Source organism: Lichenostomus cassidix, chromosome 1Aa (assembly GCF_008360975.1).
Source record: "Lichenostomus cassidix isolate B80296 chromosome 1Aa, HeHo_3.0, whole genome shotgun sequence".
NCBI lineage: Eukaryota > Metazoa > Chordata > Aves > Passeriformes > Meliphagidae > Lichenostomus > Lichenostomus cassidix.
This window is the reverse complement of record NC_139480.1, coordinates 12,335,685-12,359,493: the sequence shown is the minus strand read 5'-3', so window position 1 is coordinate 12,359,493 and position 23,809 is coordinate 12,335,685. Positions and strand designations below refer to the sequence as shown.

General features: G+C 39.2%; 1 protein-coding gene across 2 annotated transcripts in view; it reads left to right on the top strand.

Annotated features, from left to right (window-relative positions):
- The window catches only part of RELN (reelin), a 272,354-nt gene that overhangs the window by 86,888 nt on the left and 161,657 nt on the right, over nt 1-23,809 (top strand). For both annotated transcript variants that reach the window (XM_085040349.1, XM_085040356.1), the window contains exon 4: nt 23,015-23,085. In XM_085040349.1, coding sequence (XP_084896475.1) covers nt 23,015-23,085 — 71 coding nt within the window. The remainder of the gene's footprint in view (nt 1-23,014; nt 23,086-23,809) is intronic.

Genomic DNA, 23,809 nt, shown 5'->3' with positions numbered 1-23,809 from the left:
TGCACATTAAAACCTACAAGTCAAACAAAAGAGGTTGTAAAAGTGAGACAAGGACACCCATAGAGACCCCAGTCTCTTATACAGTGGTTAAAAAAATAACCCTGAATTCTGTGATGATAATTTTTTGATTAATCTAACATCTATTTAAAATACATTTTTAATATATATATATATATATATATATATATATAAAATAATGATTAAAAGCGTACATTTTTTTCCTTATCCTATTATGTTTTGTAAAATTGATTGATCTATAGAAGTCTTTAAAATGCCCATGTTTTCCTTTTAATTTTTTTAATGTGGTAGCTACTAATGATGTAATGTGGAAAATGCAGCAAAGAGGTTTCTTGTTAGCTTCTATTTTTGTAACATGCAAAGTTTGTCATCATTAAGAATTCATTTGCCTTCTGCTGTAGTATCATTGATCACAATTAACTCACTTGATATTAAAGTGGATGTGCTGTATGCTCCTATAGAAATTCTGTGTAAATCACCATTGATTTAGCACAGTTTAATGGATACTTAAAATATTTGTCATTCTTTCTTCATCAATTAGAAGAAAGCCTAGAGATCTTCATTAGCAGCTGCTGCAATGATGAGCTAAAAGTTTTTCTTTACACAAAATACTTTGGAAGAGCTGTAAAGATGGCTTGAAGATGCTGTGACAGCATGTGAAGTATTGGGAAACTTCCTTAGAATTTGTAAAATTGCCAAAATTAAAAGGGAAAATGACCTCTCTAGAAGATACTGAACTTTAAAAACAAAACAACAACAACAATAAACCAAATAAACCAAAAAGTATTTGAAGTGTATTTAAAAGAGGGCCATATCTGCCGCTTTGATCTTGTACAATTACTAAAAAGATTTATTCTCTTGAAACAGTTGAGTGAAAGCAATGCTCATCCTCTATAAATAATATCAACTAACATTAGGGATTTTTCAGTTTTCTAATTTTATAGTAACTGTCTTTAGTGAAACAAAGAGTGAAAAAAGTGTTGAATGGCAAATACTTCACTGGTCTGGGGGAAGGCAGTATGGAGATTTCATAGCATAGCAAATGACAAAATTCAGCTAGCTCTGCAGCTTCCAGCCCCAGGAGGAGCTTGTTATGTGTCTCTTCTTCATGGTTTCCAGCACCGTTTCAGATGCCTGGGGAACACCTGCTCTAAGCTTGGTCTCTGCTGCTATATAGGCTAAGTTTGTAAACCCAGTCAGAGCACGATGTGCTGGTGACTGTGGCTCAGAGATACCTGACCTGCATCTGCAGGATTGGTTTTGGGTTTGGGAGGAGTGGCACCTGTTCTGTCTGGGCTGTGGGTATGCTCATCAAGTCACACAATGTAAGCTTTAGGAAGTGACTGGAGAAGGCTGAAATATTGTAGGTGGCCTTTCCTGGAGCCATTCTGTGTTGGGAGGAGATGGAGCTCAGCTCTCTGCTGTGTACAGCATGGTGGGACACAGAGACACATGGCCTCTGGCCCCATGGAAGGATTGAGGATTAAATCTTAGATCCCATGTCTAGCTTCTAGGCTTTTCACTGTTGTTGTTTGGGGTTTTTTTCTGACTACTTCTTCTGGCTGTAAGAAGCTGCATAGTGCAAGGGTTTAATGGAAAGTTTTAGCTTGTAAGTAAATGGGAAAAGTCCTGTTCTGTGAGGGGAGATCCTTGGACCACCTTGGACTGAGCTGGGAAGTGGGTCAAGATCATCTTTTTCCAGGCTCAATGCTTTGCCTGAAAAGCTGGAGGAAAAGGTCATGAATATACATGGCTTACTGAAGTGACTGAGGCCACTTTGCTTAGTCCTGGATTCAGGGCACATAGAGGTGGGAGCATGGCTGGTCAGTTATTGGTGTCCCTTCTGAGTCTTTGGGAGACACCCTCTTCCTTCAACAACTCTGAAAACTACATGTGCCTGAATCCAAATGCCTGGGAAACTTCCACTGAGGCACCCATGTGTGTCTAGAGCTGGGCTTCCTCAGCTGCTCTCCCAGACTCATGTGCCCTACATACCACCAGATCCCCTTGCGGCACTTGAACCATACTGAAAGTCATGTAAAATTTCAACTGTGATTTCTGCAAGGGCAGACATTTCAGCTGTGACACTTTACCTTGCCAGAAGCCATGAAATCTGTTCAGCTATTTTCCTGCTTGCCAGGGAGAGCTGACCTTTCCTTCGGGTGAAGTATCCAGCTTTTGGAGCTACTGTCCCTTTTCTCTTGGAGCTGGCATAGTTCAGTGGGTTGCCAATGTTCTTAGCCAGAACTTTGTGTTTTAAATAGTATGGGCAATTAGGTCATTCTAATTATTTCTGTGCAAATTGTTGTCTTTTTGGTTTCAATAAAAGGTTCCAAAAGGCTCAAGCTGTGTTGTTACCTAACATGATGAACTGGTGTGTCTTCCAGTGCCTTTGAGCACTGGCTTTCTTACTCTGTGGAGCCTTAACTTGTTAGGGAACTTTTTTTTATGATTGTTCTCAGCATCAAGAGTCCCAGAGTTAGTCAACTAAAGGGGTAGAAAAGCCAGCTCTGTGTCTGGGTTGCTCCTTGCAGTGTCAGCTGATATTGTCTGTAGCTCACATCCCTCTCCTGCTTGACCTGGCTTTGGCTGTAACTGCTGGGAGGTCTCTGCCCATCTGCACTGGAGGTAACAACTGCACTCTGGTGGCTCCTGCCTCTTCCACCAGAAGAGATCTGCATCTTGGACTGCATGGGAAGGGGAGGACATGGTGTACCAATGCACCTCTCTCTTTCAAAGCCAAGTGAAGTGTCCCTTGACTGGAAATCACTAGTTTATCATAGTGAGCCATTGTCCATGCTGATGGATGAAGAATTCGAGTTTTATTTCTTATGGGGGGAGAGCAAAGAGATCTAGAACCCATGATGACACTGTTCTGAAGTACATCAAGGATACACTACATTTCATCTAGCCCGTGCAAGGATTTCAGTGTCTTTCATTAGGGAATATGAAATGTGGTCTCACAAATATTTCTTTTTATTGGAATTTTCTCTAACATAACAGTTGCTCTTTTTTTTTTTTTAACCCTTCTCCAATAATGTACAGAACATCCATGTCAGTGTTTTCTTCTTCTTATGAGGTTCATTCTTAGCTCTCCTGTGGCAGCAATATACCTATCAATAGTGAAAAATTTCATAATCCTGGCAGAGCACTGTGGTCTCCACGAGTCACACTTCAAAAGGGGGAAATTATTTAATGTTAAATTTCTAAAAATGATTGAATTCTTCATGTATCAATTAGTACATTTATTTGTGCCTTTAAAGATATAACCATTGTGGTACTGAAATCACATCTAAATCTAATTTTTCAGTGCCATATGGCACAACCTGTAGACACTAAGACTCTGGGAGTTCATGTATTAGGTTGCCAGACTGATGTGGTGGATAAGTAGATTGTCATAAAAGTAATTAGTTTCAGTGTATGTAGATGCACTTGGCCTTTTTTGTTGTTAAGCTTTTAAGGGTTGATCTTTTAATGCTTTGCTGTGATACAAAATCAAAGCATCTCACAGGAGGACACTTTACAGTTACAAATTTTTAGTATGTGTTTAGCGAATGAAATAAAAATAAAAAATATCTTAGTCTTGCTAGAATTTAGTATATGTCAAGAATTTACTTGTATTTGTAAGGATATTTCTGTTGTTGATTTTCAACCCACCAGGGTTCTAACTAGAAGCTAGGTTTGCTGCTTGTGACTATGTTCAAAGCTCTGAAATACTTTTGGCTACAAGCCCTGTGGACTAGGAGAAGAAATAAAAAATAATTTTTTTTTAAATCATAAGCAAGGACTTCTGAGGTTGACTGATGTTTCCGAGTGTGATACAGATGGCTATTACAGTGGTCAATAAAGGAAGTTTAGTTGCAGTAGTTTAGTTTGGTAAAAGTAATTAATTTGCATCAGCAACTCACTGCTCTTGATGCCTATCTATCTCACAGGTAGTCAAGTTGGATTTCAAGGCTGGGATTTTGTCTCACTTTTGGCAGCAGCACTTTTGTGTTGCAGAATGTGACTTGGAATGTGAATTCCCAGCTGGAGCTCCCAGGGAGTGCCAAAGTCAGAAGAGAGTGCAGTTAATGGTCCCTTTGACCCGAGAGCCAGTCCTGGGGCTGTGCATGTCCTGCCTCTCCAAAGGCTGTAGCACTTCCTGGGGCTCTCAGCTGCAGGAAGCTTTCTGTGAGTAGCTGGAAGGTTCAGGAGCACTGAACACCCAGAGACAGAGGGGAAGGGAGGGATACAAACCTCAGCCAAAGCAGGGATATTAGCCTAGTTTATTAAGTTTTCATGAGTTTAATTAGATTTCCCGACAGTAACAAAATTATCGAGTAAGTGAAGCTCAGTGTTTGCAAGTGTTGGAAGCTTTGCAGTGCTCTGTTTAGCATTGCTTAAAAGTATGATTTAACTTTCAAGTTATATTTGAAAAATTAATAAATAGAATTTTAATAAGCCTTCTTTCTCTCTCTTTTTTTTTTTTTTTGCTTTAAATTGGCGAAATCATGTTGTTGGGTCTTATTCAGTCTGTGAAAGTGAGCACAGAATACATTTCATGGTTGATTTATGAGCTCCTTGAAAATATGGTTTGTAATGAAATTCTGACAGGCCCTTAACAAAATTAGCATAACAAATAGCAATGTAATAATACCTTTCATGTCTGTGCATTCCTGCAGATTCACTGTCAGTGAGCACTTCCCAAAGCCCTGAGCACTTCCAGCCAGGGCTGGGCAGCACATTTGGACAATACATCCACGGAAAGCTGACTGCCTGCTGCATGGCTGTGAAGTTGTAGATTCAGAGATTCTGCATGGGCAAAGTTAAATAGGCAGTAATGATAGCAAAATAATATCAAACTAAGAATAGCTGTCTTCAGCTGCAGAGTTACTGCTGTTATTACTAGTTCTTCGTTACTACTAAGGCAAAACATGAGAAGTGTAACTTTTGCTGCTGGCAGTACTTAATTTCAGGGTTTTGTGAGAATTAGGAAATATAGCTGAGATGGTAGCTAGAAAAACAGTAATGGCTTGGGCCTGTCATTGTTCATATAGGAAGTCTATATTTATGCTTTAAAACTTTATTTTGATGAATTTTACAGTTGAGCCTGGTCTCTACAGACTGGGATCCTGATGCTTTGCCTGTATCTAATGTTTGCAATATGTAAGTTTCTGCAGCTGTCTTTCTTTGGAACATTTGTTTTTTTAAATAGAATAACCTGTGCCAAAGCTGGATAACTGAGTCAGAGTAGGTATTTTTTTATGTAGGAAAGTCTGGGCTATGGGCATCTCAGCTTTAATGTCTGTAATACAAGTGGTTTGCCACTAGGAATTTCGAGGGCATTATACTGACCTCAATCTGCTCACACAATCACTGAAACAAATTAAAGAGCAAAAGTACTTTGCAGCTGTTAGTATGCAAAGGGATGTTGGAGGCTGTTGAAATCCAAAGCAAGAGAAAGACAGTGAGTAGCATAATCTTTGGTCTCCCAGCAACTGATGCACAGTTATGGATAAATGAAGCTAAATTTTAGCATTGAGGTTCATATATGCAGAGTATAATTACATTTTTATTCTAAAAATGTCGTTAAAACAATGTTAGACTAAGTGGTTTCTTTTCAAAGGAGAAGTTAAAATGGGAGATATAATTCCAGATGAGATAGTTAGAAAGAGCTGTTTACTGTGTTTCTCATTGGCATATTGTTAGGATTATTTTGGGAAATACAGCAATGGGTGGGTACACAAAAATACAGTCTGGGAAATAGAAAAAAGCAGTGAGCTTTTGGTGCAAGAGCAAAGCTCTCAGGGGCGCAAGTTAAGCCAGGCTTGGGAAGACTTTCTGCAGAATGTGAGCATCTTGCCTACAGAAATTTGGGAAGAATAGAAACCCTTGAGTGACAACTTTGTTACACAGAGATGTTTTGTTTAGTTTTCCTGGCATGTCTGTGCCTGTGGCAATCCTCAAATTTCCACGATCAAAATGTCAGTGTAGGAGGTAACTCAGTACTGGAGCTTACAGTTTACTGGGGAGAAAAGCAGAGATAAAGGAGCCAAAAGAGCTTGGGGAAGCCCAAACCAAGGCTTGACAGATCCTCTTGTAAAAATTCAAGCCATTTTATTTCTTTTACTTAAGCACTGTTGGGTAAATAAGGTAAAAAGTGATGATGAAAAGGTTTCATCTTCATGTATATTAAATGGGAACAGTGTCCATCTCTTGCACTCAGCCTCAGCCTTCAGCTTTCTCACTGTCCTTTTTAATAGGAGAATTTGCCCTTTGTATTAATAGAGTAATTGAGGAATAAAACAGCTGCCCTAAGTGCAATAGCATACAAATTGTCAGACTGCTTTTTTCCCTGTTTTTTGACTAGCCAGGCTAAGTATCCTGAAAGAGCAATATTTGGGCTTCAGTCAGCAAGGTCAGTGCATGGTCCATTAACCAGATTTCTTATCCTTCCAGTCTTACACATTTTTAGCACAATTACTTTTCCCTTATCATATCCTCTGTAGTCCTCAGCAGATCCAACAAGGAGGAAGAGATGATTCCCAGGGAATCAAACTACTACTTTAATGGTTATCACATTCATGGCATTAGAGGGTTGCAATCCAGCTCTTCAGTTGTTACCTCATGAATTGCAGACCATAGGAAATTTGGTCTCTAAAGAATTCAAAAACTTTTAACCAGTAAGTATAACTGGAGGTTGCTTTACCATTTCTTAGACACAGACAAAAAGATACATAACCTGTGCTGAGTAATTGCAGAAAAGCCAACCCTCGAAATATAATTTCCGCAAAGACTACAAAGTAGACAGTAAGAAACCAATTATCTGGTTTGTCTGCCAAAGACTCTCAACCAAAACAACTCTTAACCTCCAATGTCAGATGATTTGTAAATTAAGCATTAATTGCCCTCCAATTTAAATTTTCTCCAGGAAAATGTTTCCTAATCTCTTTTAGACCAGATTGTGCTATTTTAAATCCCATGCTGGTATTGTGTGGGTAGTGAGCTGATGAAGCATAGTGTGAGCACTGATGTACACACAGGACACCAGAGCTTCCCATGGGATTTGGTCCTGGCAACTCACCATGCAAACACTCTCAGCACCTGGGTCGTCACATTTAGCTGAAGAGTTGCAGCAGCTCCAGTATTTTCTGGGGAGTTTCCTGTGCAGTCAGGAGCTTGAGGAGCAGAGGGATGAAAGGAGGGCACTGGAGGTGGTTTGATACACTGGGCTCTTCAGCTCCGCTGAGGGTGGCTTCACTGCTATATTGTTTTTGCAATCTGTGCCTTGTCTTAAAGAAAGAAGGTCTGAACCAAACCCACTTAATCTGAAGCCTGATATGTATGTTGGGATTTGATAAAATTTCTTGGTCAGAAGTTTCACATTTTTACTAGAAATGACAGGTATTTATAATTTGCTGCACAAGTGGTTTTCATGTTTTAGCATAGTTTAGAGTGAATTAATGGCTTGTTATTTATTGCCTAATGCTCTGTAGGAGTGATTTATAAAGCCATGCTCTGCACTGCTTGTTACTTTGTATTCTCTGTGTTAGGTGTATCATCAATATCATTAAATGAATTCACAGTGACATTGCTCTGGAACTATGGGTTTTGATACAAGGGTAACAGAACATAAATCAAGAATTATGTTTAATTCATAAGAGGCACCAGTCTCTCATTTAAGTGTAGGCTGGGCTAGATGGTGTCAAAAATATGCTTTACAATACCTCTTCTGATTGCATTTCAGACCCTCTCTATATGCCCTTATGTTCTCTGTGAGAATAATAGATAGCAATACAGTGCAGTTTGTCAAGTGAATAACATTTCTTGTTTAATATATTTGGGTGCAAATGCTATCATTATTTTTACCGCAAGCCAAAAAGGAATATATTTACATGAATATACTTAAAACTATTCTTAAGGGAATCTATAAATTTAAAGACAAGTCTTGCCTATTCTCTGCAATATATACAATTGCTAACTATTTAAATTACATTTTAAAAATCCAATACTTTGTAGTGTTTCTAACTGTTATTTTTACTTCTAAGCAGAAATATAAATAAACTTTTATTTTAGTCTTTCTTTTCTTAACTCTTTAAATTACTCTTGAATTAGTACATTGGAATCCAGAGCATTGAAAAACCTTTCAGAACATTTAACTAGCATCTGTTTACTTTTTTATACATTTTATGTAAATATTTCTTTTCCATTTGGCTTTTGTAAAAAAAATATTCTTACAAAGCCTAAATTTAGGATTGGCCCTAGCTTGAAAGTGCACTTTTACCTCACTGTTACTCCAAGTGTATATGAACTCCTGACAGTATAATTTACATATAATGGTAATTTTGAAGCAAGAAGATTTAACTCTCTGTGCTTATGATGCAGTTTATTGGAAGTGTTAATTATACAGGAACTAGGGTTTTCATTTGCTAGAAGTTTTCTCATCACTTTGCTGCTACAAGTTCTTTTTGACATTTCTTGTAGTTAACAAAATAATTATCATGTACTTTAAATGGCTGGAAGGAATTACATTCTTAGGAGAATACTAATGTTTACACATAAATCAACACTAGAAAAAAACATGTTTTGTGAAAATGCAGGAATTCTTTTTGTTCATTATTTTAAACATTTGTTCTCAGTGGAAGCAAAGGACAGAAAAACAAATAGCATATCTCTGGATGAGGAGAAAAATCAGACTTCAGGAACTTTTTGTCTCAGCTTTCATGCCGTATCCTGTTTGCCCTTTCATTAATATTTTCTAACACTTAGAATGAGAGAAGAAAATCATTTGAAATATATGAAGATTTTACACAAAGCTGGAAGAGATTGTTGGGATTTTTTTTAACCTTCCCTTAAAAATAAGTTGGAATAAGACGTTTGCAACGCATAGTTCTACCTAGTTTGTAGACAAAACTTAGATACTCCTCTATAACAAAAAGCATCTACATGTGAAAATTAGAAATTCTCATTAGTATTTTACCCAAATCTTACAAAAATGCTTTATCCTGGCCACCTAACATCTAGCAGCCTTCCCTCCCATGGTTGTGCTGGGTCATGTCAAGGTGAATTTTGGGAAGGTCTGTGCACTCTGAGGGAACCCTTGGTCTCAGGAGGTTGTGGCCCAGAGATTTCCAGGTCTTCCCTCCAGCACATGGGGCATCATTCCCACCTCTGCTGGCAGCCATGCCCAAACTGCAGCAGAGTAGCTTGGAACACCTCTGCTCAGTTTTGCAAAGAAAATGGGAATCTTGTGAGTTGTGGCATCCCTAGGCTGGGCAAAAGGGTGCTCAGCAAAGAGCTGTCATGTACCTACTTCATGTCATTAATGTGCTCAAGACCACAGAGCTCCTTTAGGATCAGAGGTTAATGGTGCAAGAATTAACTGCAAGCTCATTTCATCTACCAGTACTTCCAAAATAACAGTGGCTGGGGTAATTTTTCTTCATTATGCTGTGTGTCCTTTGGTTAGGAGGGTGCTGCTCTAAAATGAACGCCTGCTGTACATGGGCAATTGTCCAGTTTCCAAACAGTCATTAATATTAAAATTTTCTGTCACCAGCATTAAAAGGTGATTGTTTCAGTTAAAAATAGGAAGACAAAACATGCAGGGAAATTCAATTTATTGTAGCCTAAGATGTATTTCTGGAGTGAAAATGCTGCCTGTCCATCCTGCTTTCTCCCTGCACTAATTATTTCTGAACTCTTAGGTCCATTCCAATGAAAGGTGAGGGCATCTTAGGTATTTTTAATATATCATCTTGCATGTCTGAATATAGAGGAGCATTCTGGGAAGGATTATTATACACAAATGGAGAAGAATTTGAGCTCATGCTTGGCAAGAAGCTCCAGCTGAGCACATGTTTTAGCAAACTCCTCCACAGCCAGGAGGGGATAGAGTTGGGAGACCAAGAGAAAGATGATACCAGTATGGCTGCAATCACTGTGGCTGAGAAATCACTTCTCCCAGCTTCAGGTGTGGAATGACTGAGTAAACACTCCCACTGCATGGAAGGGCACAGGAAAATACCCTAAATTAAAGCAGTACCAAATAAACCCATACTTGTCATGAAGCAGCATGGCTCAGCATACCTGACACCAGGAATGCAGACATGGATTCCTGAGTTCAGGAAAGCAAGGCTTTAAACAGGATCTTTTAAATGTATGTTCCCAAAAGTTAAAGTGGTATTTTCTCATTATTTTTTATACAATTTTCAGCAGTGTTAACTGGTATAAATGTTTTTTCATACCATGAGTAATGTCTTAAAGAGACTATTAAGAAATACATGTGTAGTTCATTTAAAATACCATTCAACAGGACAAAACTTAGCATTTGAAAAGCAAAGATTTTCTGAAATCTAATGTATTTTATTGTGCATAATGAAACATATGAAGTAGCCTGGGAAAAAAAGAGCAGTTTCAATCATGCTTCCTAAAACCAAGAAGTCAAAGTTCTTTACTGTCGCTGTTGAGCCGCTAGCAGAGAGAAGAATCCAGTTCTCAGTGGCAAGAAGGAAAGAGCCTTTATTGTTTTGATTTCATCATATATATAGAGTTTTCAAAAGTCACCCAGATTGGTCAGTCAAAAACCTCCCCCTGGGCCTGATTGGCCAGGTCTGCACCGTCCAAGTCTTGGGACACTGTTTTTAATAACATCCAAACCTTATCTTTATTTATAAAACACAAAAGGACTTCTCATGGTAAAGACCTGTGCTAGCCACACTTTACCACGTTCTTATTGTAAATTCCTCAAAAGACCAAGTATCAGAATGAGAAATATTGAAGAGCAATTTTCCACAACACTACTGACAGCTGCAAAAAAGTAAGGTATTTCCCTACAGCATGACAACATGAAATTTTTTGTGGTAAGCACAGATGAAAAGATTTGTGAATGGAAACTCAGAAAATATTCATGTTCTGGTTTACTAAATGCGTTTAAAATATTTACAATGTTTTCTGTTTCTCTTAGTTGAGGAATTATGAAGTCAATAATACAGCCAGAACAATGGTCAGGTGCAATACATATTGAGAGATAAATAGACCATTTGAAATTCTTAAGCTAAAAGGTACATGTTAACATTTGTCCACTGAATATTATTAATCCATAAACCCAGGACTTTAGTTTAGAGGCAAGGGACTGGCCTCAGGCTGATAAAATTAAAAATTTTATAAAAAGGGCAGCAATATCATGCAATGAATCCAAACTTACTACAAGCTGTTTGATTGAGGAATCCTCTGAAATGGATGCACCTGGAAGCTAAAAGCTGTTTATCACCAGCTGTATTTTAAAACATTTTATTTGTTGTTTGCAGTATAATGGTTTTAGCAGTCTTTGTACAGGAATAACATGGAGTTATCTTTGCCAGTGGATGAAGTCTGCCTGTTTTCTTAGCATGTGCCAAACAAGTGGTACTGCAGTTAGTGCTGCTATTTTTACTGCATTGTTTTTAGATGCTGTTCTCGGCTATGTCTTATTTTCTTTTAAATTTATATTTGTATGTCTGTTGTCCAAACACCCTTACCAGTTAACAGTTTACTGCTATTCCTTCCATCTTTCCGATGGGTCTTGCTTCAATTCTTTCGACTCATAGCCACACCCATCTCATCCATACCAAAAAGGTTCCTTCTAGCTTATGGTATTTTGTTTTTCCATTGTAGTTTTTCAATATTTCAGCCAATCCCAGACATGGGATTTTTTTTCCCAGAGATCAGCAGGTTTTTGGTCATCATTCAAAATGGGAAATCACTAATTATACTTGTGGTACCTTTTTGTAACTCTTCATGAAATCCAATATCTGTTATAAATCCATCCTTAGTCTGGTCAGTTTACTCAGACTGCACTGGGAAGATTTATGTCACAGATTGGATGTCACTGCCTCCCATTCCAGGGGACTCTGTCTGGACCCAGTACTTGGGATATTTTTGCCAAAGAAAGTGCTCATAAAAACCAAGGTTCTAGAAAAGCTGTCCGATTTACCCTGACACTTGTGAATTCATCCCAAGCAGCTCATGGAAAGTATCCCTTCCATAAGGGTAGAGGAGACTGGACTAAATGCAACAGTGGACCTACAACCCTAAGTTCTTCCATTGAATGGGAGAGATTTGCAAGAACAAACCCATATTTTTTGGTTTTGTTTACTTGATGCAGTATTTTCACAAAATCTTAGAATCTGTAACACTCTGAAAACCCCATTACAATATCAGTTATGAGAAGAGATCATCTTTTATCATTAAATGCTAGCTCAAGTTTGATGTTTTATTAATCAACCATAAACTTCTTAGCTACACAAATTACGGATGAATTTCTCTAATTTTCAGCACCACTCTGTTGTGTGCAGCACCAGATGTGCAAGTCTCCAATGAATGCCTTCATCTGTAAGACTTGGAATTTGGGATTCCAGACATGGGAATTTGAGCTCCCAAGCAATATTTCATGTAAAAAAGGCAATAATTATTTGTGTGTATTTGAAAAGTTCACCTTCCTGGCAATATTATTGAACTGAATTCCCAATGCATTCCTTTTGATTGGAAACTATCATTAGCAAATAAATGAAGAGTTGAAGTCTGGTTGTGTTTCACCCAGTATTGCCATTTTTTTGTTCACCAGGGACATAGGGAATCCAGTGTTGGTGCTAAAGAATCTCAGAGCATCAACAGGATACTTTCCTACAAAGATTCATTCTAGTGTTGTGCTCATTCTGCAAGAGATTTCTGAAAACAAATCTGTACTCAGGAAAAATTAGTCAGTAATAAAAAATCAAGAGCAACCATCTATCCTGGAAGTACTTACATTGTTGTTTAGCTTCTCTGTTTCTCTGGTTTCTTTCAAGGCTAGGGTTATAAATCTCTTCATTATTTCTTTAAGAGAAAGGTTTTAGACTTCAATGTCTTTTTTAATAATGGGCTTAAAGAATTATTATCCACATCGTATCTAAAGGAGATATTATAGCAATGTAGCTCAGCAGGTAATTTGTTTCTGAGTAAGACAAATCATGGATTGTTTCCTAGTGAGAAACATGGATTCAAACTCATTATTGTTGGAACAGTATATTATATGGGAGGCTGCTGTCCAAATGAGTTGTAAATTCAGAGTATTTATGCCTGTGTCAAGTGACTGACCAATTCAAGGTGAAGTTCAGACAGCAGATTTTGTTTAACATGATTTTGATGATCATATTATTATTTTATTATGCAAAAGCATTCAAAAATTCCTGAACTGTGAGCCTGGATGTGCTGTTAGGCAATGTGTGAAAGGTATAGCAGAGCTGTATGTGTTTTGTTAGTGTAGTTGGCCCTGTTTTGAGCAGGACATTGGTCTGGAGACCTCCTGAGGTCCTTCCAGACTGGATTTTCTCATGATGCTCTCTGGGGTGTGAAGGTGAGTTTGTTTTCAGGCCATGATTTCCTGGATGGAGCAAGAAAAAAACTGCCCACGACTCAGAAGCAGCTGAATTCACCCATTCTGGAGCTGGCAGCAGGGGCAGAGAGGGGTCCTGGCCCCATCTGGGCTCACAGAGCTCCCACCCACAGCTCAGGTGGAAGCATCCAAGGGATGCTGAGCTATGGCTAACACCCTGCAAGGGGAGCTCAAAATTTCAGAGCTTTGTTCAGCCCTAAAAGCTGCTGAAAGTTTGGAAAGCAGGGCTGGAGGACAGGAGCAGTTGTGGAAGGACACAGAGAACAGATTTTTATCTTTTAAATGTTATCTCTCTGGTTGAGGTGGGAAGGGTTGGATATGATTTAGGCATCCAGGTCTCTGAGAGCCTCTTAATCCCAACCCCAAGACAGCCCTCTAATAGGCATCTCTGAAAAATAAATCTGTGTTGAAGAAAGGCCTAACTATACTGTGAGCAGCAAGATCCATGAATCCAAATTTCCTATGTCTTTGGACAGTAAACCCCAATAGCACCCACCCCACAGCACTTCCAGGGTCTCTCACACTACATCTCAGCCTTGCCTTCAATACTCTGAGCTCCCAAATAACCTCCTACGCTTTTCAAGTACCAGCAGCTCCTGCCAGGGCTCCTCACCATAATCTCTCCAGCTTATGCCATGTACATGGTGCTGTTCCACCTGGTTCTTTTGTCTGGAGTTCTGTGATACTTCACAGATTTTTCATTTTTTCAGTGGCTGATGGAATTAATTATTCTCCTAAGGCAATATTTCACCTGCCTATTTCTATTTGTAAGCTCGTATGGTCTTCAGGGATATATGCTTTCTTCTAAGTCATAAATCTGGATGAAAATTAAAAACCATGCAGGAGAAATAACTGTCCTTTGTATGATTAGTGACCCTGGATTTTTTTTGCAGAAGTAAGTTTACCATATTCAGGGCAAGAATAACAATTTTTCACTAACAACTGTATCAGGTTCTCTCTTAGTTTGATTTTGATCAGTCTGTGAAAGATTACCATGTTTCATTTGTTTTTCAACATTTAGGTTGGTGAGAAGACTGCAAAGAAACATTGGACAAGGAGTGTGATATTTCAGTGTTTGGTGAAGCTTTAGGAAGGGAAACCTGCCCCATGTGCTATGGGGTGCAGTCTGTGGAAATTTTTATTTTTTAAATAATTTTTTCTAGCAACAGATTAAAGAGGCAGGTTTTGTCCTACCCTTGCAAGCTGATTTGCACATCGTGGATGCACCAGTTACATCTCTGTAATTAATATTGAAATTAGTGGGTTTTAAGAAAGGGAGTTAATTTGGCTATTGAGGATTTCTCTCTGTGTGTTGTAAAGCAAATATGGGGGATGAGGCTCCAGATTTTCATGTCATCCAGCTTATCCCCAGCTACTGGCAATGTCCTTTGGGAGCAGTGAGCAGCTAAATCAGGACAAAGCAGACTGGTGAAACCTTAACTGGGAAATGGACAGTGGGTACAGATGGCATGAGAGCAGGAACTGAAAAGGTGGCAGTAAAAGAATCCTTTTTTCCATTATTTAGGGTATTTTTAAACTAATGTTCTTTTCATCCCAGCATCTCATATGCTGTTTCAGATTTGCCTTTTTAATTTTAAATGTTTTTAAAAGTATGATGTTTATTATGAGCTTTCATTTAAAAATTTATCACATCAGAAAACCCCAGAGCATCAATTACCTTTCAACTCCTGATTTTCTGGGATCATATAAAACCTCCGGCAATTCTGGGATACTCTGGGATACTCAGAGAGTACTGGGTATCTCAGAGTATCCAAGTACTCTTGGATACTCTGAGATACCCAGCCATAAACTCATGATTAGGGAGAATCAATACCACAGATATTTATCCGAAGTGTTAAACATAATGAACTGGTTAATTCTTTTGTACTGTGAAAATCAGTTCTCAAAATACGTGGTGATTAATCTGATTAGATGCAAACCTGGCTTTCATTTCCTTGCTTTTAACAGATATGCAAAACCTTAGAATGATGGGTCTGCAGTAAAATACAGACTGGAAGGGATCCAGGAGGTCTCTAGTCCAAAATCCTGCTCAAAGGATGTCCAGACATGGCTGTTCAGAGTTTTAACCCAGTCTGGTCTTAAATACAGCCACAATGGAGAGGAGCTGCACAGCTTCCCTTGGTGGCTGCTGCCAGGTTCCCCCAAAGTCATCTCCTCTGCAGGCTGAATGAGTTCTGCTCCCTCAGTTTCTCCTCACAGGAGAATGTATGTGCTCCAGCCCAGACTGTCTTTGTGGCCTCTGCTAACTCCCCCCAGCTGATCAGCACTGCCAAACTGAATTAGTACATGCTGTTAAGAAAAGGGTCATTGTAGAAGCATATAGGAATTGACTGCAAGTCCATTTACTTAATACCTCTATGTTCATTTAGAGATTTAAAGAATTTTAAAATCCACAGTAACTGCAACATTTCTTCTTGTCATACAGGAGAAGAAAAAGATTTTGTTGTTCTTGAAGGATAATTTAGGTGATTTAATGATATCTTCATTTAATATAAGCTTTAAAAGATTACACAAGCAAAATTTAGGAAAAGCAGTATATTTAATACCAAAAAGATGCAATATATTCATTCGCTTAGGGTTAAATATAGATTTCAGATAGTTATAAATATTCAATGGATTTAAAACCTAAAATTCATTCAATCAGTGTTTCACTAAATAATAAAGTACAATAGATTGCAAAACCTAAACAAGGACAGGATCTTCTCCCAAAGACTGAAAAAGGTGAAAAACAGGGACCTCGTTGCTGGCGCTGTGTCAGTAGAGAGACAATGGATGCTTGTTCTATTATTTATATGAGCTCTGCTTGGCAGATGCCACTGCAATAACCCTTTATTTCAAGTACAGAAAAAATAGAATTTGCTTTCCTTTATAATCACACAATGCAAAATACTAATGAAAATGTTGGATTTCCTGTAGCTGAGAAGAAAGTATTGTCCTAATCTGCTTTCAGTCAGCAAGAATCTCTAATCATTCCAGTCACATAAAACTAGACAGAATTTTAAAAAAACACATTTTTTTAGTCTCTGAGACACAAGAGAAAGGAACATGGAAATGTTTCTATTCAGTTTAAATTGTAAGTCTTACGTTTTGCCACTTTCCTAAACTATATATATAGTTATTTTGGATTAATCTTTTGTACATGCACAAGTTTGGTGCTCTGTAGGACAGCAAAAACAAGTTCATATAAATTGTAATGTGTAGGGGCTGGAGCTGCCTGTGCACCCTTCTGTTTCCAGTGTTGTAGCCTTAGATCCATGCTCTGTAATATGGGTTACAATTATAGAATCTAGAATAGAATCACAGAATGGCCTGCCTTTGGAGGGACCTTAAAAATCATCCCATTCCAACCCCCTGCCATGGACAGAGACACATTTCAGTAGACCAGGTTGTTCAGAGCTCCATCCAACAAGGCCTTGAACACTTCCAGGGATGGGGCATCCACAGCTTCTCTGGGCAACCTGTGCCAGTGCCTCACCACCCTCCCAGTAAAGATTTTTTTCCTAATACCTATTTTAAACCTGCCCTCTTTCAGTTTGAAGTCATTTCCCCTTGTCCTGTCACCACATGCTCTTGTAAGTCCCTCTCCATCTTTCCCTTCAGGTACCAGCAGGAAATTTCTGTAGGCCCTTCTCATTTTTTTTCTACTTGAGAGTGTTTGTTTTATTCAAGTCTTGTTTAAATAAAGTCCTTAAATGTTTACTTAAATCAGTCTTTAATCAACCTTTAGGTTGAGAGTTGAGTCTTTTCCCACACATGAAGTCCCCAGAGATAAATTCAGAGACAAATGACAAAGTCAGGTGGCTCTTGTTCCTCTTGCATTTACCCTAGGTGAAGGCAAAGGAGTCTCAGCTCACCCATGAAGTAAGTTATGAGCATAATTTATTCATGTGAACCTCAAACTTCAGCTCAGGACAGCTGCCCCAAATGAAACAATTGCTCATTGCCCTCTAGCACATACCCTGGCTTTTGCTGGCCGTTTTAGTCCTTTCCCCCAGAAGAATTTTCACCTCTGATTGAGGTTTTTAGAGCGAATGTGCTAATTCCAGTCTCCTGAACAAATGTCTATATAAGTAATTGCATTTTACTTGCCAAATTTCCCTGACAATTTCAGCTGAATATGGTCAGGACAGATGACTTTCTTTATAGCATCTCAGTGAGGAAACCATTGGGGACAGGGAGAGAAAAGCAGAGTCAAAATGTGCATTTCAGAACACACAGATCTCGTTTCTGCTGCTTTAATTAGACTGTGCTTGCATGTCAAGTGAAAACTGAAATAACAACTTGGAGGCATTTAACCAGTAGCTGGAAGCCTCCCACCCAAGCACCTTCTGGATCAGCAACCACAAGTGCTCTGTGCATTTTCCCTACTGGCCTCAGCACCAGAACCAGCACCATCTCCCAGTCAGGTTTAATATGTTGGTCTGACTGCTTTGGAAGAAATTGTCACTGAAGGTTCCAGCCCTGGTAGGAAACACAAGTCAAAATGCACCCCAGCCTGACCTCACCTCCTGCCACATACAGTAAATGGTCATTAAATCACCTTTGCAGGGCACTGGAAGAAAGTGGTTCACGCTCCCATCATGAAAGGCTGTGCACAACTACCCCATGTACTTAATCACCAGAAGGGCTGTTCTCCATCTCGTTTTTAAAGTTATTTTATTCAGAAATCCTTTAATCAGGCCGTATTGGAGGAGAATATATATTTTTAAAGGCAATGGGTTAAACAAGACAGTCTTGCAGAGATGATCATGCAAATTTAACAATGCATTAAAAATCAACCCATTTATTTGCATAAGGAGGGCAGCTATGCACCTCTGGACAGTGTGGCCATGTGTCCTTTCCACAGGGGGAGCTGGCAGAGCCAGGCAGCAGAGGCAGCACACAAGGGTCAGTTCCACACAGCCTCCTGCCTGTGCTCTCCTGAGCTGAAACACTCTTTAAAATGCAACCTGTTAACAAAAGCTTTTAACAAAAGCATGTTAGCAAAGCATGTGAATCCAATGTGAACTATGAGACACTTCAACACAAAATGCCAACAGCAGCCACTGGGTATGCATTGATTTGTTTTCTGCTCCAGCCCAGGCTCAGAAGGTGCCCAGCACTGTGTCCCCTGCAGTGGTGGGGAAGCAACACAGTCTGTGCTGGCAGTACATCAGACATGATTTTGGGGGGCACCACCGTGGGGTTGGGGAATGGGTTGAATCTCTGCTTCATATAGTCACTCTGAAGCCAGGGTTGTGGATGTCACCCTGAATTTCCTCAAGTAGAAGCAACCACTCACCATTAGTAGCTGGCAGAGGGTTAAACTCTCCTAGTGCAGGTAAAAAAATAGCCTCCTTTTCTTTGATCCTGTTGATCTCTTTTTGGTGCATCATGAGATGAGGTAGGACACCTAAACCTTTTTTAAGCTCCCTCCTGCATGAATTTGTCCCAGTGCCTTCCCTTGCCAGGGAGAGGTGCAGATAGTATAAGGGCAGAGTGAGCACTAGGCATGTGAACCCCAGGGCACAAAATGGTGACATCTCCAGGGGGAAACCAGGACAGGTACTCTGCCCTTGGATGCACAGCTCAGCCTCTGCATCCAAAAAACAGCTGGTGCGAGGGAGGACTCCCTGTCACATGGAAATGTCTCTGGGTTTCTTCCTCCCAGATCACCTGGGATGGTTTGTGTCATCACACAGGAGACAAATTGATACTACTGAGGCTATGTTCAGAGGAGCTGGCAATACTGCACTTGAAAAGTGTTTTTAAGCTTGCTGGCACTTGAGCAGGGTGGCACTTCAAGCCCCATTTCACAGGTGACATGGATTATAAATAGTTTAATTAGAGATACAGCAAGTCTTTTTCTCTTTTTTTTTTTTTTCTATTTTCAGTGACAGATAATCTGGAAGTCCTTATTGGCACCTGATTTCAACTTGAATAGCTGTGGTTTAGGAAGGAAAATTCTTTACAAAATTGCTGTAATTGAAGTATGGGGTTAGCAATGCCTTGAACTGCAAGTACCTGATGTAGTCTGTTTGTGTTCATCCCCTCTTGCATAGCCCCAAGCACACAAATACATCTAGGCTAATGGAAGAGTGAGGTTAATATAAAGAGGAACCCTATTACCTCCAAGTTGTTTTTCTCTCAAAGCTCTCACTTACCATGTCAGAATGTTCCTATTCTCTCTCATTTTTCTTTTGTTTCTCATCCCTTTGGAAAGATTAATTCCTGCTTAGGAATTATCTCTGGGGACATATGGAACATGCATCTTGCCTTTTGGCTGACTGATATATTAGATCTGGTTAGTCACTTGTGCTTTAGCTGGGAATAAATAGCAGACAATGTCCAAGTGGGACTGTAGACTGGTGTGGAGTAACACCAAATAGTAAGTGCCCTTCCTCCAAGCAATATTTAATTACACTTAAGACAGCACAGAAACTTTTCAAAAAAAGCACAAAATTCAGTTATCGGATGTATGTATATGTCACAAAAGCAAAACCCCATAGTTAATACAGCAGCAGACTCAAACACTGACACACAAGATGGCCTTAGGCATCAGCAATCTATTATCCCCTGGTACACCTTTTTATACTCTTTCTTCACATACATAACAGGTGTTCCTTATTACATTACCATGGGTCAGTAAACTATCCACAGGTGCCTTTTCTAATTAGTCATACACTCTGCATTCTCTGCTTCATTCTCTAACAAAGGTGTTTACCTCTCTTGTTTAGGGGCAAAGCTGTAGCTTATTTAGGTCTAGGCTGCCTGCAGCCTTTTCCTATCTTACCACATTAATAGTTGAATAATTTTCTTTCTCTAGTGGAGTTTCTTTCAGGCACTGCCAGTATTATTTTTGTCATAATTACCCTAAACATTATGTAGTTTTTAAACTAGAGTGTGAAAATAGGAATTGATATGGGTTTGGATATGTTACATGCCTTTACAAGAAAAGAATCCAAATTCATTATCCTGTTCCATGAACCTCACCTGTTGGGTAGGAACATCACCAACAGAGAAATTTAAATACAGAAAAGGTGTGTTTTTCACTTCTTTCTGGAAGTAGCTCAGTTTGTGCATAATTGCACTGCATTATTTTCATTTGCTCCACTAATAAAGCATAAATACAGAGAAAATGGAGCAGATAATACAGGTAAACTGGCAGTAGCAGCACCCTTAACAAGTCTCTGAAGCTGCGCTGTCGGCACATTCGCCCATGGTGAGACCAATCTGATGTGAGCCCATGCTGCAGCAAGCTGTGCCCCTCCTGCATGGCACTCTGTCCCCAGGGTGCAGGTCACTCCTGCCATGGAGCAGCAATAATTGGCTCCTAGTCTGCATTATCAAGCAAGGGATGACAGACACAGAAAGATGCCGATCATTCAACTGGTTGCTGGCTCTCTGCCCAAATCCCTTTTTTCTCACACGCATGCAGAGATCCAGTAAACAGTACAGAGTTTGGTATTATTGGTATTACTTGGTATTTGTTTGCATTCAGACACATACTCAAGCTCCCCTCTGCATGTGGTCTGTGTTCCAAGAGTTTTGCTCTTCTCTGCCTCATAAAGGAGTGCTCTGGTTGCCATCATTGTTCTGTACATTCTGAATTGTATCCTGGGCTGTTGCATAAACAGCATCTCTGAGGTCCCAGTCCACTGCTAATAAAAGTTTTCTTTCCCACTGTCTGCAAAAAGCCCTCTCTTCCACCCTGACAGCTTGGTGGATAGAAATGTTGTACAAAATACCTTCTGTGCCTTAGGTGTGGCTTTTTCTTGTATGCTGAGCCAGGGCAGCTCAATACATGAAATTCCCACAATGAAACACATAGGCAAAATGTGTCTCTTGGTGCTGCATTGGCCCCAAAGCTGGCTGTGAGATGCCCTGCCATTTCAGCTGCCAGAGAAAACCAACATAGCTGGTCCTTATAAAGAAATCTGGGCACGTGTTTGATTTTGGAGACTGTTTAGTCCAATTCTGACTTGCATGATTTAATACACATGTGTGGAAAATTGCAGAAGTGTGTGTAATGATTATAGTTTTTTGCATATTCATCACAACATAGCTTTAATAAATATTTTCATTCATATTTTTAAATGAGACTTACAGCCTCAGCTCTCTTGCCTTTATGTGCTGGAGCAATGTATTTCTTTTTATTTTACTTGGTACTTAGCATGGTCACTAGTCATGTCAGCAGATGTAGAAATGCTAATATAGAACTATGGCATGAAGTTTTGCTGTATTTTATGAAAGTATTGAAAATCCTAAAATAGTTTCCACGGGGCACATGGTATGAACTGCAACCACAACCTCACACTGGTGATGTGGTCCTGGGACTGTGGCCAAAATACTGTCACTGCCAGGTGAGGCAAGGCTCCAGCTTTACATCTGCCTCTGGAAGTCCAAGATGGAAAAGGCAACACAGCTCTCCTTCCTCAGGCAGAGGAAGAGAGTGTCTGAAAGCCCTAGGAGCATCAGGTGAGCTTAGTTTGACATTTCAGGATATGAGCATTGGTGTCAATAGATTTTCTGTAAATGTGCAGGAAGCAAAGTAGATCCCAGAGAAGCTTTCATTTACTCGCACTTTGACAGTTTGAAGATGGGTTTTACCCTGAGCATCCACTGTATGTGAAAAATTTAGTGTTAGATGTGTTACTTTTATTATTTTTCCTTTTCAGGGTAACTGGCCTAGTAGCCAAGAAAAATATAATGCATTTTGACTTTCATTTTCAGACCGTTCCTTTATGGTCTTTTCTGACATTTTATGAGCAAGCTAGGCATGATCCATTAGAGAGGGCACAGTGCTGGCTGAGAAACTGTACTCAAAAAGTAGCTTTCACCATCTTGCTGTTGAACTGAGAGGCTGTTTCAAGGGGTTCACATGGATCTATACTGAGTCCATTAATGTTAATTAGAGAAAGGCTAAAAAACATGTATGAAGAGTGTGTACGAATCTAGACAGAAAGTGGAAGAACTTTGGCTGAAGGAAATCGGACTTGAAATACAATACTTTCAAATACTTAAAGGTTTTGAGATCTCTGAGAAAAAGCTGATGTTGTGAAGTACTGCACTTGGAAAAGAGTGATTAAATGAGAAATTGGAAAGAAAGTAAAACTATCACCGTTAGCAAGAGAGCTCTGTAAGAGAAAAATAAATCAGATTGCATTGTATTAGTACCTGATCACGAGAAAACAAAATGAAACGTTTTGTGGTACTTCAACAGGTCTTCTAGCTGTGGGTCACTAAAGGGAATTAATTCTTCTTTAGATGAAACTTCTGAGGCCTCAAATATAGAAACTCTGTGTGCAGCTATAGACATATCTCAAACACATCCTTCATTGAATCCCTGTGCCAGTGATTTTTATTACCAGCCCAGCCATTTTGGTTTAGGAATTTTCTTTTCCTATGCACAAAATCATCTCTGCAAATGATTCTATAAATTTAGAAGGGAAAAGAAGAACAAAAAGAAGAACACAGGAAGAAAGCAGAATAGGACTTCTGATTTGATTAGTCATGCATAAAGATATACATATACATATACATATACATATAAAAGTAAGTTTACTACATTATTTATTGTTGTCTCTTTTATGTTCACAGGGCTACAGCTACTCATAGGGGCCAAGTTATATTCAAGGATGCCTTAGCACAACAGCTGTGTGAACAGGGAGGTAAGAGTCACCATAATTCTAAAAGTATCTGGAAACTGTGGTTTTCCATTGTACCTGCATGTCAGTGTTACTCTTCACAAAAGCTATTCTGTAGAAAACCTCGTATCAGGATCTTATTTATACTCTTGAAAATTATATCTCCTTTGGCTTCTTACTTCCCATTAGCTATCCAGGAATCCCACTTTTCCTCTCTGCTAAGTGTTTGGGACTATACAAAATTTTAAGTCGCATTATGCACATTCCTGAAATCAGCCTGTAATAACCAACATTTCTGTCAGAACCACAAGCTGAGTTTCAACCCTCACTGTATTAACTTTAAGAAATATGCCTGCAGCAAAAGCTTTGTTTACCATCCAGCTCACACATGTCCTTGTGAAAAATCTGTGTTCCCCTTTTGTGAAGTAGGCCATTGAACTTTTGCCTGTCACATAAAATATTTGATCATTTGTATAGCTAAACAAAGTGTTTGACTCACAAAAACTTTAAAAATCTAATTGTTTTCACAGCTTACCCTTTTGATGAATAACGTAAAAAATAAATGTCCTGTTGTCATCTGTTGTCTACAAACAGTACTTTGCTTTGAACCTTCATTAAAACAGTGAAAAGTAAAGGTATCCATCATTTTCGGTACAGGAGAGAAAGGAATTTCTGTGCTGATTCAGTTGCATTGGCACAATTCCAGTGATATTTCCGTGTGAAAAGAAACAATGAAACATGGGCCAAA